The sequence below is a fragment of the Heteronotia binoei genome, chromosome 6 (genome assembly GCF_032191835.1).
Source record: "Heteronotia binoei isolate CCM8104 ecotype False Entrance Well chromosome 6, APGP_CSIRO_Hbin_v1, whole genome shotgun sequence".
Lineage (NCBI taxonomy): Eukaryota > Metazoa > Chordata > Lepidosauria > Squamata > Gekkonidae > Heteronotia > Heteronotia binoei.
The window spans coordinates 141791562-141811080 of record NC_083228.1 but is presented as its reverse complement, the minus strand read 5'-3'; the positions used below and the strand labels follow the sequence as shown (position 1 = coordinate 141811080).

The 19519-nt window shown below is 51.3% G+C and overlaps 1 protein-coding gene across 1 annotated transcript in view; it reads left to right on the top strand.

Moving 5' to 3' along the window:
- ARMC9 (armadillo repeat containing 9) overlaps nucleotides 1-19519 on the top strand; it is a 231135-nt gene that overhangs the window by 14531 nt on the left and 197085 nt on the right. The window contains exon 6 of the mRNA XM_060242830.1: nucleotides 3104-3128. Within this exon, the coding sequence (XP_060098813.1) occupies nucleotides 3104-3128 (25 nt within the window). The remainder of the gene's footprint in view (nucleotides 1-3103; nucleotides 3129-19519) is intronic.

Genomic DNA, 19519 nt, shown 5'->3' with positions numbered 1-19519 from the left:
CCTGCTCGTAGTCGGCTCGGCAGTGATAGCTCATTGAGCCAGCATAGTGAAGAGTGTCAGCATAGTGAAGAGGAGTGTATTTGGGGGTGTTTTAAGAACATTAGACGGGCCCTGTTGGATCAGGCCAGTATCCATTTAGTCCAGCATCCTGCTTCACACGGCGGCCAACCAGTTCCTCTGGACTGGCCAACAACAGGGCAGAGAGTTGGACTGGATGGGCCATTGGCCTGATCCAACATGGCTTCTCTTATGAGAGGCCAAGGCCCTCCCCTGATAAGAACATCAGCAAAGAGCCCTGCTGGATCAGACCAGTTGAGGGTCCATCTAGTCCAGCATCCTGTCTCAGACAGTGGCCAGCCAGTTCCTCTGGCGGGCCAAGAACAGGGCACAGAGGCTGAGGCCTTCATAAGAATATCAGAAGAGCCCTGCTGGATCAGACCAGTGAAGGTCCATCTAGTCCAGCCTCCTGTCTCACAGAGAGGCCAGCCAGTTCCTCTGGAGGGCCAACAAGAGGACAGAGAGGTCGAGGCCTCCATAAGGACATCAGAAGACCCCTGCTGGATCAGGCCAGTGAGGGTTCATTTAGTGCAGCCTCTTGTCTCACACAGAGGCCAACCAGTTCCTCTGGAGGGCCAAGAACAGGGCAGAGAGGCTGAGGCCTTCATAAGAACTTCAGAAGATCACTGCTGGATCAGGCCAGTGAGGGTCCATCTAGTCCAGCCTCTTGTCTCACACAGAGGCCAACCAGTTCCTCTGGAGGGCCAAGAACAGGGCAGAGAGGCTGAGGCCTTCATAAGAACTTCAGAACATCCCTGCTGGATCAGGCCAGTGAGGGTCCATCTAGTCCAGCCTCTTGTCTCACACAGAGGCCAACCAGTTCCTCTGGAGGGCCAAGAACAGGGCAGAGAGGCTGAGGCCTTCATAAGAACTTCAGAAGATCCCTGCTGGATCAGGCCAGTGAGGGTCCATCTAGTCCAGCCTCTTGCCTCACACAGAGGCCAACCAGTTCCACTGGAGGGCCAAGAACAGGGCAGAGAGGCTGAGGCCTTCATAAGAACTTCAGAAGATCCCTGCTGGATCAGGCCAGTGAGGGTCCATCTAGTCCAGCCTCTTGTCTCACACAGAGGCCAACCTGTTCCTCTGGAGGGCCAATAACAGGGCAGAGAGGCTGAGGCCTTCATAAGAACTTCAGAAGAGCCCTGCTGGATCAGACCAGTGAGGGTCCCTCTAGTCCAGCATCCTGTCTCACACAGGGGCCAACCTGTTCCTCTGGAGGGCCAGCAACAGGGCAGAGAGGCTGAGGCCTTCATAAGAACATCAGAAGAGCCCTGCTGGATCAGACCAGTGAGGGTCCATCTAGTCCAGCCTCCTGTCTCACACAGGGGCCAACCTGTTCCTCTGGAGGGCCAGCAACAGGGCAGAGAGGCTGAGGCATTCATAAGAATATCAGAAGAGCCCTGCTGGATCAGACCAGTGAGGGTCCATCTAGTCCAGCATCCTGTCTCACACAGTGGCCAGCTGGTTCCTCTGGAGGGCCAACGACAGGGCAGAGAGGCTGAGGCCTTCAAAAGAACCCTGCTGGATCAAACCAGTGGTCCATCCAGTCCAGTATCCCGTCTCTGTCAAGCAAGCAGATTTCAAAGTAACCAGTCCTTGAGGTGAAACAAAGTATGGTTTATTGATAATCCGTATGCTTTTGGTGAGCTAGGTATTGGAACTGATACACAGTAATAGTGGAGAGCCTACTTAAAGATGGCACATCAAAGGTTCTCTAAACAAAGCCACAAATTCTAAACAATGCTGTATTCTTACTCAGTTCCGCAGGGCCTGTAAGACAACCCTCTTCTGGTTAGCCTACGCCTGACTAGATAAAGGTAGCTTATCAGATTTCAGTGAAATATACTGTATAGTTTAATGTTAAGATTTTAAGGTTTTTAGATTTTTAAATGCTTTGACTTTTTAAATGTAATGATTCTGCACTTTGTTTTATTGTTTATCATTTGCTGTGAGCCGCCCTGAGCCATTTTATGGGAAGGGCGGGATATAAGTTATAGGATAAATAAATAAATAAAATAAAGATTCATGTGTGAATCTTCACACGGTAACTTTCTTATCTCTCCTGTGGTTTCTTTCCCTGAGACCAGGCTTGAGAACCTGTCCTTGGAGGCACTTATCTTCAAAGAGCAAATTCCTGCATTTGTTAGTAAAAGCGAAAGAGGCGCGAAAGAGGTCGGCTACTTTCTACTTTGATGTGCCCAACTAAGTTCAACCAGTTCCACTGGACAAACCACAATGGCAGAGAGGCCAAGGCCTTCCCCCAGATGGATCCTGGCTCTGGGATTCAGTGCCTCTGAACATGGAGGTTCCCCTCAGTCGCAGCCCCGTCGTCGACTGAGGGGACCTTCTGCATGCCAAGCAGAATTGCTGCCACTGAGCCACAGCCCCTGTCTATGTCTCTCCAGGGTCTCAGGCTGAGGTCTTTCCCATCACCTCCCGCCTGGTCCTTTTAACTGGAGATGCTGGGGATTAAACCTGGGACTTCTGCACGCCAAGCAGATGCTCTACCACTGAGCCACAGCCCCCCCCCCTCCTTAGCTCTCCAGGGTCTCAGGCTGAAGTCTTTCCCATCACCTCTTGCCTGGTCATTTTTAACTGGAGATGCCAGGGATTGAACCTGGGACCTTCTGCATGCCAAGCAGATGTTCCACCACCGATCCACAGCCCCTCCCCAAATCAGTATTGTCTTACTCAGATTAGCAGCAGCTCTCCTGGGTCTCAGGCAGATGTTTTCCACATCATCTGCTGCCTGGTCCTTTTAACTGGAGATGCCCAGGATTGAACAGATGCTCTTCCACTGAGCCATGCTAGAAAGAGATGGTGTCAGAAGAAACTAACAAGCAGGAGTTCTTTGGATAGGCTGCACTCTGCCTTGACCTCCGTTCCCTGTCTGTAATCTTGTGATTGTTTGTTCTTGGAAAGCACTTTGGGTAAGATGATGACGTTAGCAATAAGGTCACAGAATTAGTCATATCATTTTCATCCCTTGGTGGTTGTCTATCAAGCGTGTCCGTTTTCCTTAGCATCACTTTTTCTCACCCGGCAGAAGGAGAACGTGCAGTGCAGCCAAGGTAAGTTTCCGGACTTTCGATAGCCAGTTTGGTGTAGCGGTTAAGTGTGCAGACTCTTATCTGGGAGATCCGGGTTTGATTCCTCCACATGCACCTGCTGATGTGACCTTGAGTCAGCCACAAGTTCTCTCAAGGTTGTTCTGCTCAAGAGAGGTTGTGGGAGAGCTCTCTCAGCCCCACCTACCTCAAAGGGGGTAGGGGAAGAGAAAGAAGATTTGTAAGCTGCTCCGAGACTCCTTTGGCTAGCGAAGGGTGGGGTATAAATCCAATCATCTCTTCTTCTTCTCTGTCGTCTTCTTCTCTGTCGTCTTCTTCTTCTCTGTCTTTTTCTTCTGTCGTCTTCTTCTCTGTCGTCGTCTTCTTCGCTGTCTTCTTCTCTGTCGTGTTCTTCTTCTCTGTCTTTTTCTTCTCTGTCTTCTTCTCTGTCTTCTCTGTCTTTTTCTTCTCTGTCGTGTTCTTCTTCTCTGTCTTTTTCTTCTCTGTCGTCTTCTTCTTCTCTGTCTTCTCTGTCTTTTTCTTCTCTGTCTTTTTCTTCTCTGTCGTCTTCTCTGTCATCTTCTTCTCTGTCTTCTTCTTCTCTGTCGTGTTCTTCTTCTCTGTCTTTTTCTTCTCTGTCTTCTTCTCTGTCTTCTTCTTCTCTGTCTTCTTCTTCTCTGTCTTCTTCTTCTTCTCTGTCTTCTTCTTCTCTGTCTTCTCCTTGCTCTGTCCTGGATGGCCCAGGTTATCCTGATCTCGTCGGATTTTGGAAGTTTAAGCAGGGTTAGCCATGGTTGCTGCTCGGAGGGGAAACCTTCAAAGACGCCCAGGGTCGCTCTGCAGAGGCTGGCAATGGCAAACCACCTCCTTTCATCTCTTGCCTTGGAAAATATGGGGTTGCTGTAAGTCAGCTGCAGCTTGACAGCATTTCCCACCGCCAACTGGACAGCAAAGGCTAGCCTGATCTTGTCAGATCTCAGAAATTAAGTAGGGTCAACCCTGGTCAGGACTCAAGTGGGACACTACCAGGTAGCCCCAGGGTTGCTGTGCAGGGCCAGGCAATGGCAAACCACCTTGGGTTGTCTCTGGCCTTGAAAAATTGTATGGAGTCACTAAAACTCAGCTGTGACTCATTGATGGCACTTTCCGCCACGATCTCGGAGAAACGTCGACTGCGGGGGGACGTGATAGAGGTTGACAAGATAATGCATGGGATGGAGAAAGTAGAGAAAGAAGTCCTTTTCTCTCTTTCTCACAATACGAGAACTCGTGGGCATTCGATGAAATTGCTGAGCAGTCGGGTTAGAAGGGATAAAAGGAAGTCCTTCTTCACCCAAAGGGCAATTAACATGTGGAATTCACTGCCACAGGAGGTGGCGGCGGCTGCAAGCATAGCCACCTTCAAGAGGGGGTTAGATAAAAATATGGAGCAGAGGTCCATCAGTGGCTATTAGCCACAGTGTATATATAAATATTTTTTTTTTGGCCACTGTGTGACAGAGTGTTGGACTGGATGGGCCACTGGCCTGATCCAACAGGGCTTCTCTTATGTTCTTATGTGACACAGAGTGTTGGACTGGAGGGGCCACTGGCCTGATCCAATAAGGCTTATCTTATGTTCTTATGTGACACAGAGTGTTGGACTGGATGGGCCATTGGCCTGATCCAACATGGCTTCTCTGATGTGACACAGTGTGTTGGACTGGAGGGGCCACTGGCCTGATCCAACATGGCTTCTCTTATGTGACACAGAGTGTTGGACTGGAGGGGCCACTGGCCTGATCCAACATGGCTTCTCTTATGTGACACAGAGTGTTGGACTGGAGGGGCCACTGGCCTGATCCAACAAGGCTTATCTTATGTGACACAGAGTGTTGGACTGGAGGGGCCACTGGCCTGATCCAACATGGCTTCTCTTATGTGACACAGAGTGTTGGACTGGAGGGGCCACTGGCCTGATCCAACATGGCTTCTCTTATGTGACACAGAGTGTTGGACTGGAGGGGCCACTGGCCTGATCCAACATGGCTTCTCTTATGTGACACAGAGTGTTGGACTGGAGGGGCCACTGGCCTGATCCAACATGGCTTCTCTTATGTGACACAGAGTGTTGGGCTGGAGGGGCCACTGGCCTGATTCAACATGGCTTCTCTTATGTTCTTCTGTGACACAGAGTGTTGGACTGGATGGGCCACTGGCCTGATCCAACATGGCTTCTCTTATGTGACACAGAGTGTTGGACTGGAGGGGCCACTGGCCTGATCCAACATGGCTTCTTTTATGTGACACAGAGTGTTGGACTGGAGGGGCCACTGGCCTGATCCAACATGGCTTCTCTTATGTGACACAGAGTGTTGGACTGGAGGGGCCACTGGCCTGATCCAACATGGCTTCTCTTATGTGACACAGTGTTGGACTGGAGGGGCCATTGGCCTGATCCAACATGGCTTCTCTTATGTAACACAGAGTATTGGACTGGAGGGGCCACTGGCCTGATCCAACATGGCTTCTCTTATGTGACACAGAGGGTTGGACTGGAGGGGCCACTGGCCTGATCCAACATGGCTTCTCTTATGTGACACAGAGTGTTGGACTGGAGGGGCCACTGGCCTGATCCAACATGGCTTCTCTTATGTGACACAGAGAGTTGGACTGGAGGGGCCACTGGCCAGATCCAACATGGCTTCTCTTATGTGACACAGAGTGTTGGACTGGAGGGGCCACTGGCCTGATCCAACATGGCTTCTCTTATGTGACACGGAGTGATTGACTGGATGGGCCATTGGCCTGATACAACAGGGCTTATCTTATGTGACGCAGAATGTTGGACTGGATGGGCCACTGGCCTGATCCAACATGGCTTCTCTTATGTTCTTATGTGACTCAGAGTGTTGGACTGGAGGGGCCACTCGCCTGATCCAACATGGCTTCTCTTATGTTCTTATGATCTTCTGTTGAGGTGGAACATCCAGCCTCTGCAACTTGGAGCCCAAGAGAATAGGAGGTTCCGGGGACATTTTTAGACCTGTGGTTTCTATTTGATTTTCTTTGAAATCGCGAAGCGAAATGCCTGCTTGCTCCTTTTCGATATGAACTCCCTTCCGCAGTTATTCATTCTGCCCTCATGGAATTGGCAGATGGCACAAAGCGTAATGGTGTGTGCCAAGGGCGGCCAAACTTGCTTGACGTAAGAGCCGCACGGAAGAAACATCAGGTATCTGAGGGCTGCAAGACATGAACAAATATTGCACGCATGTCTTTATTAATACTTTCTTTGCACAGAAAGATAAAATATATATGTTTGCGTCTCCCAACGCAACCGTGCTAGAAGGAAACTTAAAAAAAACCCGAAAGCTGGGAATAACAGTCCCCATAAGACCAGCATAGCGATAGGTTGGGGAATTATTTTTCGGCACCAGTGACAGAAGGAAACACATGTACCATGTAAATCGGGGTTGGCCAACGGTAGCTCTCCAGATGTTTTTTGCCTACCACTCCCATCAGCCCCAGCCGTTGGCCACGCTGGTGGGACTGATGGGAGTTGTAGGCAAAAAACATCTGGAGAGCTACCGTTGGCCACCCCTGATGTCAATCACTGACCACCATTTTCATCATTATGCATCTCTCTTTGCCTTGACACCAAGGTTAGTAAATACAGCTTTTCTCCCTCAGCCCTTGCACTCTCTTTCCCCGTTCTAGGTCTCAGGGCAACCTCTGTGGCGGAGGAGAAGTGCTTGTAAGCCTGCCCATTTCCCCCTCCTTCCTCATTTCACGTACAGCAGGAATAGTCACCTACCTATGGGTCAGCTCTCAGAGGCTGAGGTCCCGATGCTAAGCATGCTTTCTTGAGAGTAAGCCTGCATCAAGTTCTTCCTCGATCTCCGGGAGCTACACAATGTGTGTGAAAGAGCCATACGTTGGTCACGAGCTGCAGTTTGGCCACCCCTGGGGTATGTAAAGGTGGAATGCTGTGTTGAAATGGAAATGCAGGCTTCCTCACTTTCAGTGCTGAATTAGAGGTGTTAGGGTATTTACAAGGGAGAATAGGTAGGTGAGAAGAAGGCGCTTAATTCTTTCTTTGTCTTGCAAATCCACCTCCCCCCAAATCTCTCTCTCTCTCTCTCTCTGAGCCAGTTTGGTGTAGTGGTTAAGTGTGCGGACTCTTATCTGTGAGAACCAGGTTTGATTCCCCACTCCTCCACTTGCAGCTGCTGGAATGGCCTTGGGTCAGCCAAAGCTCTGGCAGAGGTTGTCCTTGAAAGGGCAGCTGCTGTGAGAGCCCTCTCAGCCCCATCTACCTCACAGGCTGTTTGTTGTGGGGGGAGAAGATATAGGAGATTGTGAGCTGCTCTGAGTCTCTAATTCAGAGAAAAGGGCAGGGTATAAATCCAATATCTTCTTTACTGAAAGCCAATTTGGTGTAGTGGTTAAGTGTGTGGACTCTTATATGGGAGAACCGGGTTTGATTCCCCACTCCTCCACTTGCACCTGCTGGAATGGCCTTGGGTCAGCCATAGCTCTGGCAGAAGTTGTCCTTGAAAGGGCAGCTGCTGGGAGAGCCCTCTCCAGCCCCACCCACCTCACAGGGTGTTTGTTGTGGGGGAGGAAGGTAAAGGAGATTGTGAGCCGCTCTGAGACTCTTCGGAGTGGAGGGCGGGATATAAATCCAATATCTTCTTCTTCTTCTTGTGGGGGGAGAAGATATAGGAGATTGTAAGCTGCTCTGAGTCTCTGATCTGCAGTATTCTTCTCTTTCTCTGTCTCTCTTTCTCTGTCTCTTTCACAATGGGTTCTGCTGATCCTTGCCAAACTTTGGGAATCCTGGAAAAAATTACTGTGCTGAACTCAGCTATAAAAGACCAAATACCTGATAGGCATTTTGTGGCTGCAGCTGTGTGGTTCGTTTAGCTGTTGGCACAAAATCCCCGTCGAATTATTTTCAAGCGAGGGAAAACTTGACTGAAGCATCCTTGGAAAACTCCCATAATTTTTCTCGTCTGCTGAAACTTTTGCTGAAAGTCCAGAAGGGAGGAGAGGCGAAGGGGGGTGGTAGGGAATGATTGACGAGTGGGAAGGATGTACCATGCTTTCCCCCACCTACTGAATCCCCTCACTTCCTAAATTTAAAAACCAGGAGTGGGGGAGCCTTCCTGACCTCCTTTGGTAGGCTGCTCCATAAAGGGGGGGGGGCACCATAGAGGAGGCACGCATATGCGGAGTTGTTGATCTTCTGAGAGCGGAAGCAGGCAAGTGGGAGTGTCAAGCATGCGGGTTCAATGACGAGTCGAAGTTGATACAAAGACTACGTCTATTGATAGACCGATACTTTGGCGTAACAGGTTCTTGAGAGTAATGCTGCCAATACATTGATGCAATACTTTTAAGGCTTCCTTCAAAGGGATTCCAAGGGATGGGGTTGCGGGGTAGCATTCACACATAAACTATCATAAATGTCTACATTCCCATAGTGTTATCAGGGCTTTGTCCTTGCTTTCCCAGATGTCTCTTACTCCCTTACAGGAATGTATGGGAAGGTGCTGATTACTTGGTTTCAGTTCTCACTACTTCTAATTATAAGCCATAAAGCAAGACAGGGGGAAGGGAAAGAATAACAAGTTGACAAAGTTGGATCCTCCATGATACTTCACAGACTAGGCTTATGCAGGACCCTAAAACAATCAATTATCAATGGAATTTCCCCATGCTTGACAGGGAAGAGTTCCAAAAATGGAGTCTCTTCCCCGGTGAAGACTTTCCTTTGCGTACCTCTGCACGCAGCAGGGAGAGCAGCCATTCCTGTTATCACAATCCCTGCGTTTAATCCAGTCCTCCAGGTCTGCAAATCCAATCCTGTTCTAAGGGGAAAGGGTGGACCGGCCATTCAGCTTACAGGGAAAGTTCCCAATGGGCCCTGCCCCTGAAGGACCGCAGCAGCGAACAGAACTGAACCACACTGGCTCTGCCAGCACTGCAGGGGCTGTCAATCCCTGACTAGGCTAGTACTGGTGTCAGCTCACTGTTGGGAGGGAGCGGGTGAGCCAGCCCTTGCTTATGGCACCACTGGTCTGGTCTCAGCTGAGTGGCCCCAGGAGGACTTGGCTTGTAGAGCCGCGGTAGCCCTCAACCCAGCCTCTCTCTGGGCCTTGTTAATCTCCCAGCCCACTTCTGTAGAGAGCCAGTTTGGTCTAGTGGCTAAGTGCGCGGATTCTTCTCTGGGAGAACCGGGTTTGATTCCCCACTCCTCCGCTTGCAGCTGCTGGAATGGCCTTGGGTCAGCCAGAGCTCTCTTATCTGGGAGAACCGGGTTTGATTCCCCACTCCTCCACTTGCAGCTGCTGGAATGGCCTTGGGTCAGCCATAGCTCTCTTATCTGGGAGAACCGGGTTTGATTCCCCACTCCTCCACTTGCAGCTGCTGGAATGGCCTTGGGTCAGCCATAGCTCTCTTATCTGGGTGAACCGGGTTGGATTCCCCACTCCTCCACTTGCAGCTGCTGGAATGGCCTTGGGTCAGCCATAGCTCTCTTATCTGGGAGAACCGGGTTTGATTCCCCACTCCTCCACTTGCAGCTGCTGGAATGGCCATGGGTCAGCCAGAGCTCTCTTATCTGGGAGAACCGGGTTTGATTCCCCACTCCTCCACTTGCAGCTGCTGGAATGGCCTTGGGTCAGCCATAGCTCTCTTATCTGGGTGAACCGGGTTGGATTCCCCACTCCTCCACTTGCAGCTGCTGGAATGGCCTTGGGTCAGCCATAGCTCTCTTATCTGGGAGAACCGGGTTTGATTCCCCACTCCTCCACTCGCACCTGCTGGCATGGCCTTGGGTCAGCCAGAGCTCTCTTATCTGGGAGAACCGGATTTGATTCCCCACACCTCCACTTGCACTTGCTGGAATGGCCATGGGTCAGCCAGAGCTCTCTTATCTGGGAGAACCGGGTTTGATTCCCCACTCCTCCACTTGCAGCTGCTGGAATGGCCTTGGGTCAGCCATAGCTCTCTTATCTGGGTGAACCGGGTTGGATTCCCCACTCCTCCACTTGCAGCTGCTGGAATGGCCTTGGGTCAGCCATAGCTCTCTTATCTGGGAGAACCGGGTTTGATTCCCCACTCCTCCACTTGCAGCTGCTGGAATGGCCTTGGGTCAGCCATAGCTCTCTTATCTGGGTGAACCGGGTTGGATTCCCCACTCCTCCACTTGCAGCTGCTGGAATGGCCTTGAGTCAGCCATAGCTCTCTTGCCTGGGAGAATTGGGTTTGATTCCCCACTCCTCCACTCGCACCTGCTGGCATGGCCTTGGGTCAGCCAGAGCTCTCTTATCTGGGAGAACCGGATTTGATTCCCCACACCTCCACTTGCACTTGCTGGAATGGCCATGGGTCAGCCAGAGCTCTCTTATCTGGGAGAACCGGGTTTGATTCCCCACTCCTCCACTTGCAGCTGCTGGAATGGCCTTGGGTCAGCCATAGCTCTCTTGCCTGGGAGAACCGGGTTTGATTCCCCACTCCTCCACTCGCACCTGCTGGCATGGCCTTGGGTCAGCCAGAGCTCTCTTATCTGGGAGAACCGGATTTGATTCCCCACACCTCCACTTGCACTTGCTGGAATGGCCATGGGTCAGCCAGAGCTCTCTTATCTGGGAGAACCGGGTTTGATTCCCCACTCCTCCACTTGCAGCTGCTGGAATGGCCTTGGGTCAGCCATAGCTCTCTTGCCTGGGAGAATTGGGTTTGATTCCCCACTCCTCCACTTGCAGCTGCTGGAATGGCCTTGGGTCAGCCAGAGCTCTCTTATCTGGGAGAACCGGATTTGATTCCCCACACCTCCACTTGCACTTGCTGGAATGGCCATGGGTCAGCCAGAGCTCTCTTATCTGGGAGAACCGGGTTTGATTCCCCACTCCTCCACTTGCAGCTGCTGGAATGGCCTTGGGTCAGCCAGAGCTCTCTTATCTGGGAGAACCGGGTTTGATTCCCCACTCCTCCACTTGCAGCTGCTGGAATGGCCTTGGGTCAGCCGGAGCTCTCTTATCTGGGAGAACCGGGTTTGATTCCCCACTCCTCCACTTACAGCTGCTGGAATGGCCTTGGGTCAGCCAGAGCTCTCTTATCTGGGAGAACCGGGTTTGATTCCCCACTCCTCCACTTGTACCTGCTGGCATGGTCTTGGGTCAGCCATAGCTCTCTTGCCTGGGAGAACTGGGTTTGATTCCCCACTCCTCCACTTGCACCTGCTGGAATGGCCTTGGGTCAGCCAGAGCTCTCTTATCTGGGAAAACCGGGTTTGATTCCCCACTCCTCCACTTGCACCTTCCGGAATGGTCTTGGGTCAGCCAGAGCTCTCTTCTCTGGGAGAACCGGGTTTGATTCCCCACTCCTTCACTTGCAGCTGCTGGAATGGCCTTGGGTCAGCCAGAGCTCTCTTCTCTGGGAGAACCGGGTTTGATTCCCCACTCCTCCACTTACAGCTGCTGGAATGGCCTTGAGTCAGCCATAGCTCTCTTGCCTGGGAGAATTGGGTTTGATTCCCCACTCCTCCATTTGCACCTGCTGGCATGGCCTTGGGTCAGCCATAGCTCTCTTGCCTGGGAGAACCGGGTTTGATTCCCCACTCCTCCACTCTCACCTGCTGGAATGGCCTTGGGTCAGCCAGAGCTCTCTTATCTGGGAGAACCGGGTTTGATTCCCCACTCCTCCACTTGCAGCTGCTGGAATGGCCTTGGGTCAGCCGGAGCTCTCTTATCTGGGAGAACCGGGTTTGATTCCCCACTCCTCCACTTACAGCTGCTGGAATGGCCTTGGGTCAGCCATAGCTCTCTTATCTGGGAGAACCGGGTTTGATTCCCCACTCCTCCACTTGCAGCTGCTGGAATGGCCTTGGGTCAGCCAGAGCTCTCTTATCTGGGAGAACCGGATTTGATTCCCCACACCTCCACTTGCACTTGCTGGAATGGCCTTGGGTCAGCCATAGCTCTCTTGCCTGGGAGAATTGGGTTTGATTCCCCACTCCTCCACTCGCACCTGCTGGCATGGCCTTGGGTCAGCCAGAGCTCTCTTATCTGGGAGAACCGGATTTGATTCCCCACACCTCCACTTGCACTTGCTGGAATGGCCATGGGTCAGCCAGAGCTCTCTTATCTGGGAGAACCGGATTTGATTCCCCACTCCTCCACTTGCACTTGCTGGAATGGCCTTGGGTCAGCCAGAGCTCTCTTATCTGGGAGAACCGGATTTGATTCCCCACACCTCCACTTGCACTTGCTGGAATGGCCATGGGTCAGCCAGAGCTCTCTTATCTGGGGGAACCGGGTTTGATTCCCCACTCCTCCACTTGCAGCTGCTGGAATGGCCTTGGGTCAGCCATAGCTCTCTTGCCTGGGAGAATTGGGTTTGATTCCCCACTCCTCCACTTGCAGCTGCTGGAATGGCCTTGGGTCAGCCAGAGCTCTCTTATCTGGGAGAACCGGATTTGATTCCCCACACCTCCACTTGCACTTGCTGGAATGGCCATGGGTCAGCCAGAGCTCTCTTATCTGGGAGAACCGGGTTTGATTCCCCACTCCTCCACTTGCAGCTGCTGGAATGGCCTTGGGTCAGCCAGAGCTCTCTTATCTGGGAGAACCGGGTTTGATTCCCCACTCCTCCACTTGCAGCTGCTGGAATGGCCTTGGGTCAGCCGGAGCTCTCTTATCTGGGAGAACCGGGTTTGATTCCCCACTCCTCCACTTACAGCTGCTGGAATGGCCTTGGGTCAGCCAGAGCTCTCTTATCTGGGAGAACCGGGTTTGATTCCCCACTCCTCCACTTGTACCTGCTGGCATGGTCTTGGGTCAGCCATAGCTCTCTTGCCTGGGAGAACCGGGTTTGATTCCCCACTCCTCCACTTGCACCTGCTGGAATGGCCTTGGGTCAGCCAGAGCTCTCTTATCTGGGAAAACCGGGTTTGATTCCCCACTCCTCCACTTGCACCTTCCGGAATGGTCTTGGGTCAGCCAGAGCTCTCTTCTCTGGGAGAACCGGGTTTGATTCCCCACTCCTTCACTTGCAGCTGCTGGAATGGCCTTGGGTCAGCCAGAGCTCTCTTCTCTGGGAGAACCGGGTTTGATTCCCCACTCCTCCACTCTCACCTGCTGGAATGGCCTTGGGTCAGCCAGAGCTCTCTTGCCTGGGAGAATTGGGTTTGATTCCCCACTCCTCCATTTGCACCTGCTGGCATGGCCTTGGGTCAGCCATAGCTCTCTTGCCTGGGAGAACCGGGTTTGATTCCCCACTCCTCCACTCTCACCTGCTGGAATGGCCTTGGGTCAGCCAGAGCTCTCTTCTCTGGGAGAACAGGGTTTGATTCCCCACTCCTCCACTTGCACCTGCTGGAATGGCCTTGGGTCAGCCAGAGCTCTCTTATCTGGGAGAACCGGATTTGATTCCCCACACCTCCACTTGCACTTGCTGGAATGGCCATGGGTCAGCCAGAGCTCTCTTATCTGGGAGAACTGGGTTTGATTCCCCACTCCTCCACTTGCACCTGCCGGAATGGTCTTGGGTCAGCCAGAGCTCTCTTCTCTGGGAGAACCGGGTTTGATTCCCCACTCCTCCACTTGCAGCTGCTGGAATGGCCTTGGGTCAGCCGGAGCTCTCTTATCTGGGAGAACCGGGTTTGATTCCCCACTCCTCCACTTACAGCTGCTGGAATGGCCTTGGGTCAGCCAGAGCTCTCTTATCTGGGAGAACCGGGTTTGATTCCCCACTCCTCCACTTGTACCTGCTGGCATGGTCTTGGGTCAGCCATAGCTCTCTTGCCTGGGAGAACCGGGTTTGATTCCCCCTCCTCCACTTGCACCTGCTGGAACGGCCTTGGGTCAGCCAGAGCTCTCTTATCTGGGAAAACCGGGTTTGATTCCCCACTCCTCCACTTGCAGCTGCTGGAGTGGCCTTGGGTCAGCCATAGCTCTCTTGCCTGGGAGAACCCGGTTCGATTCCCCACTCCTCCACTTGCACCTGCTGGCATGGCCTTGGGTCAGCCATAGCTCTCTTGCCTGGGAGAACCGGGTTTGATTCCCCCTCCTCCACTCTCACCTGCCGGAATGGCCTTGGGTCAGCCAGAGCTCTCTTATCTGGGAGAACCGGGTTTGATTCCTCACTCCTCCATTTGCACCTGCTGGCATGGCCTTGGGTCAGCCATAGCTCTCTTGCCTGGGAGAACCGGGTTTGATTCCCAACTCCTCCACTCTCACCTGCTGGAATGGCCTTGGTTCAGCCATAGCTCTCTTATCTGGGAGAAACGGGTTTGATATCCCCTCCTCCGCTTGCTTGCACCTGCTGGAATGGCCTTGGGTCAGCCATAGCTCTCTTATCTGGGAGAACCGGGTTTGATTCCCCACTCCTCCACTTGCGGCTGCTGCAATGTCCTTGGGTCAGCCATAGCTCTGGCAGAGGTTTTCCTTGAAAGGGCAGCTGCTGTAAGAGCTCTCTCAGCCCCACCCACCTCACAGTGTGTCTGTTGAGGGGGAGAAGCGTGTAAAGGAGATTGTAAGATTCAGAGTGAAGGGTGGGGTATAAATCTAATATCTTCTTCTTCTTCTACAACAGTGGGAAGGGTACTTGTGAATTAGGGTTGCCAGCCTGCAGATGGGCTCTGGAGATGTGCTGCAATGACAGTTGATCTCCCAGATCTAGGGGTGGGCACAGACTGAGAAAATGTGAGTTTTGGTTTGTGGTTCATGGTGTGCTCGTTTCACGAACCATGAAGTGTCACAATTTTTCAGCCGCCAAACAAACCCAGTTCAGTGTGTGAATTTTAGGGGAGGGCGGTTTATAAATTTTAATGGTGATAATGTGCCGAGGGATGGTAGGTGTGGAGAAATCTGCATTGGTAATGAGACAGGAAACCTAGGTCTTGATTCAGTCCGGGAGGATGCATTGTCTTGAGCTTTAATCTTCGTTCCAGTTCTGCAGTCTCCCTTTGAAATTCCCTTGAGCTTTAATCTTAGTTCCAATTCTCCCTTGAGCTTTAATCTTAGTTCCAATTCTCCCTTGAGCTTTAATCTTAGTTCCAATTCTGCAGTCTCCCTTTGTAAAATAACTGCTACTTGTAGGTCAGCCACTGAATATCTTGAAAGGTTAAAATGTTCCTCCAGTGGTTTTTTTTTGCATGTTGTGGTTTTTGATGACAGACTTATCTCTATTGATTCTTTTCAAAAAAGGACTGACCTGTTGGTCCAATGTAGAGGTTGGGAGGGCATGGATAACACACGACTGCACAAATCACATTAAGGGATGAGCAGGAATAGGAACCTGCGATGGTTTGTCTAACTTTTTTGTGGTTTTAATCTTGGTGTAATTGTAGACTTTAGCCATGGTATGAACCCTTACCTTGTAACCCACCCTGTAACCTTTGGGGGAATGGCAAGATAGAAGTTGAATAAATAAATAGATTGCTGAGTCCACTGATGGTTTTGCTGGGATCTACCTGAGAGCAAAGCTGGCATCTTGGCTTGTTGCCAGCCTTAAAGGGGCGGTTGAAGATGGATGGTCCAGCTAACAAGCTGTACATTCTCAATTTACTGCATGAGGAATGCTGCTTCCCAGCAGCTGAAAACAGATACGAAGATGTACACATCCCCAGTTTGAATATCTGACGAAGCTATGAGTGAAATGGCCGGCTCCAGCCTGCGGCCCCATGCTATTAGCCACAGTGTGTATATATAAATTTTTGGCCACTGTGATACAGCGTGTTGGACTGGATGGGCCATTGGCTTGATCCAACATGGCTTCTCTTATGTTCTTATGATTAATTTAGCTTTTCAGGGTACAGCCTTTTTCTCCCACTGGAAACCACTAAAGCAGAGCACTGAAATTGCTGAGCAGTTGGGTTAGAACGGATAAAAGAAAGTACTTCTTCACCCAAAGGGTGATTGACATGTGGAATTCGCTGCCGCAGGAGGTAGTGGCGGCTACAAGCATAGCCAGCTTTAAGAAGGGATTGGATAAACATATGGAGCAGAGGTCCATCCGTGGCTATTAGCCACAGCATATTATTGGAACCATCTGGGGCAGTGATGCTCTGTATTCTTGGTGCTTGGGGGGGCAAAGTGGAATGGCTTCTAGCCCCACTTGTGAACCTCCTTTTTTTGTGGCCAATGCGTGACACAGAGTGTTGGACTGGATGGGCCATTGGCCTGATTCAACATGGCTTCTCTTATGTTCTTATGGAGCAGAGGTCCATCAGTGGCTCCAAGCCACAGCGTATTGTTGGAACTCTATGTCTGCGGCAGTGAGCTCTGTATTCTTGGTGCTTGGTGCGGGGGGCATAGTGGAAGGACATCTAGCCGCACTGGTGGACCTCCTGATGGCACTTGTTTGGTTTTTTTTGTGGCCACTGTGTGACACAGAGTGTTGGACTGGATGGGCCATTGGCCTGATCCAACATGGCTACTGTTATGTTCTTATGTGACACGGACTGCTGGACTGGATGGGCCATTGACCTGATCCAATATGGCTTCTCTTATGTTCTTATGTGACACAGAGTGTTGGACTGGATGGGCCACTGGCCTGATCCAACATGGCTTCTCTTATGTTCTTATGTGACACAGAGTGTTGGACTGGAGGGGCCACTGGCCTGATCCAACATGGCTTCTCTTATGTTCTTATGTGACATAGAGTGTTGGATTGGATGGGCCATTGGCCTGATCCAACATGGCTTCTCTTATGTTCTTATGTGACATAGAGTGTTGGACTGGATGGCCATTGGCCTTATCCAACATGGCTTCTCTTATGTTCTTATGTGACACAGAGTGTTGGACTGGATGGGCCATTGGCCTGATCCAACATGGCTTCTCTTATGTTCTTATGTGACACAGAGTGTTGGACTGGATGGGCCATTAGCTTGATCCAACATGGCTTCTCTTATGTGACACAGAGTGTTGGACTGGAGGGGCCACTGGCCTGATCCAACATGGCTTCTCTTATGTTCTTATGGTTTTGTTTTTAAATCACTGAAATGGCTGCAGTGGAGTTTAATATGTTTTGAACTGCTGTTCTGTCGTCTCGTGTTCACAGCGGGAGCTTGTTGGGTCAAAGTGAAGAAAGAAAGAAAAAAACACACACATTGAGTTGTTTATGTTTATTTGCCCATTTTGAAGGTTGCATTTCAATACTTGAAATGTTATATTTGTAATTTTGTACAAACCGTTTGCCAGTAATTCATAGTCGTGAGCCTTCGGGTTTCCTCGCTTGCAGGATCTATATGAGAGCAAAGTTGGCATCTTGGTTTGTTGCAGGCCTTGGTTACCTTTTTTAAAAAGGCACACAGAGTGCGAGGCAACCTCTTTGTAGCAAGGTGGCGAGGAGGCTGAGGATTTCATGGGGTATGAAAGGCAGTGACCTCTTCAGTGAACACCCTTGAGCCATTGTGCTGAAGAGGGGAGGAGCCTGTGCTTTGTACGCAGAAGGTCCCTGGTTCACTCCCCGGCATCTCCAGTTGAAAGGAGAGGTGATAGGATCACCCTGTTCAAGTCCTTGAAGGGCTGTCATCTAGAGAATGGTACGGAATTCTTTTCTGTGGCCCCAGAAGCTAGGACCAGAACCAATGGGTTGAAATTAAATCAAAAAGAGTTTCCAGCTCAACATTAGGAAGAACTTCCTGACAGTCAGAGTGGTTCCTCGGTGGAACAGGCTTCCTCCTTGGGAGGTGGTGGGCTCTCCTTCCTTGGAGGTTTTTCAACAGAGGCTCGATGGCCATCTCACTGCAATGAAGATCCTGTGAATTTAGGGGGAGGCGTATGTGAGTTTCCTGCATTGTGCAGGGGGTTGGACTAGATGACCCTAGAGGTCCCTTCCAACTCTTTGATTCTTCGGGAGGTGGTGGGCTCTCCTTCCTTGGAGGTTTTGAAACAGAGGCTAGATGGCCATCTGACAGCAATGAGGATCCTGTGAATTTAGGGGGAGGTGTTTGTGAGTTTCCTGCATTGTGCAGGGGATTGAACTAGATGACCCTAGAGGTTCCTTCCAACTCTATGATTCTTCGGGAGGTGGTGGGCTCTCCTTCCTTGGAGGTTTTTTGACAGAGGCTAGATGGCCATCTGACAGCAATGAAGATCCTGTGAATTTAGGGGGAGGTGTTTGTGAGTTTCCTGCATTGTGCAGGGGGTTGGACTAGATGACCCTAGAGGTCCCTTCCAACTCTATGATTCCTTGGGAGGTGGTGGGCTCTCCTTCCTTGGAGGTTTTTAAACAGAGGCTAGATGGCCATCTGACAGCGATGAAGATCCTGTGAATTTAGGGGGAGGTGTTTGTGATTTTCCTACATTGTGCAGGGGGTTGGACTAGATGACCCTGGAAGTCTCTTCCAGCTCTTTGATTCTATTCTATGATTCTATTAGGAAGAACTGCCTGACAGTTAGAGCGGTTCCTCAGTGCAACAGGCTTCCTCCTTGGGAGGTGGTCGGCTCTCCTTTCTTGGAGGTTTTTCAACAGAGGCTCAATGGCCATCTGACAGCAAAGAGTATCCTGTGAATTTAGGGGGAGGCATTTGTGAGTTTCCTGCATTGAGCGGGGGGTTGGACTAGATGACCCCGGAGGTCCCTTCCAACTCTATGATTCTAGGTGAAGCAAAAGAGCTGTACCCGACACCCTGGAGAGCCGCTGCCAGTCTGAGTAGACAGTACTGACTTCGATGGACAGATGGTCTGATGGTCTAGTTGCCTCCAAATACCTCAACACGTCAGGAGGGGAACAGTCCCGCAGATGAATAGCTGCATTGAGCTGTCCCTTGCGGCGCGGCTCTTTGTTAACCTGCGGCCGGTACGCTTTGTTTGCTTGTCTCTGCAAAGGGAAAGACAGTCACGCCTGGGCTTCTCCCAACAGGATGCACCGAGGGTTACCCCACAGTCGCATCCTGGAATCATTCTCCGGGACAAAGTTCATGCCCCCAGAGAAGGGTGTGGGAGCAGCCTTGCAGAACCAAACCAAAGGTGGGGGGAGAGATGCGCCAAGTCTGCAGCTCCGTTTCTGAGAGTTTTGCTGGGCAGTCGTGCCATCCTGAAGTAGAAGAGCAAGATTTGATCCAAGCTCCCTTTGTCGGATACTTTCTGAGCTTGAGTAGTCAGATGACGGAAGAGCCCCGTGGCGCAGAGTGCAGTCCTAAGCTCTGCTCACGACCTGAGTTCGATCCCCGGCGGAAGCTGGGTTTTCAGGTAGCTGGCTCGAGGTTGACTCCGCCTTCCATCCTTCCGAGGTCGGACAAAGGAGTCCCCAGCTTGCTGGGGGGGGGGAAGTGTGGATGACTGGGGAAGGCAATGGCAAACCACCCCGTCAAAAGTCTGCTGTGAAAACGTTGTGAAAGCAACGTCACCCCAGAGTCGGAAACGACTGGTGCTTTCACAGGGGACTACCTTTACCTTTAAGAGCCCCGTGGCACAGAG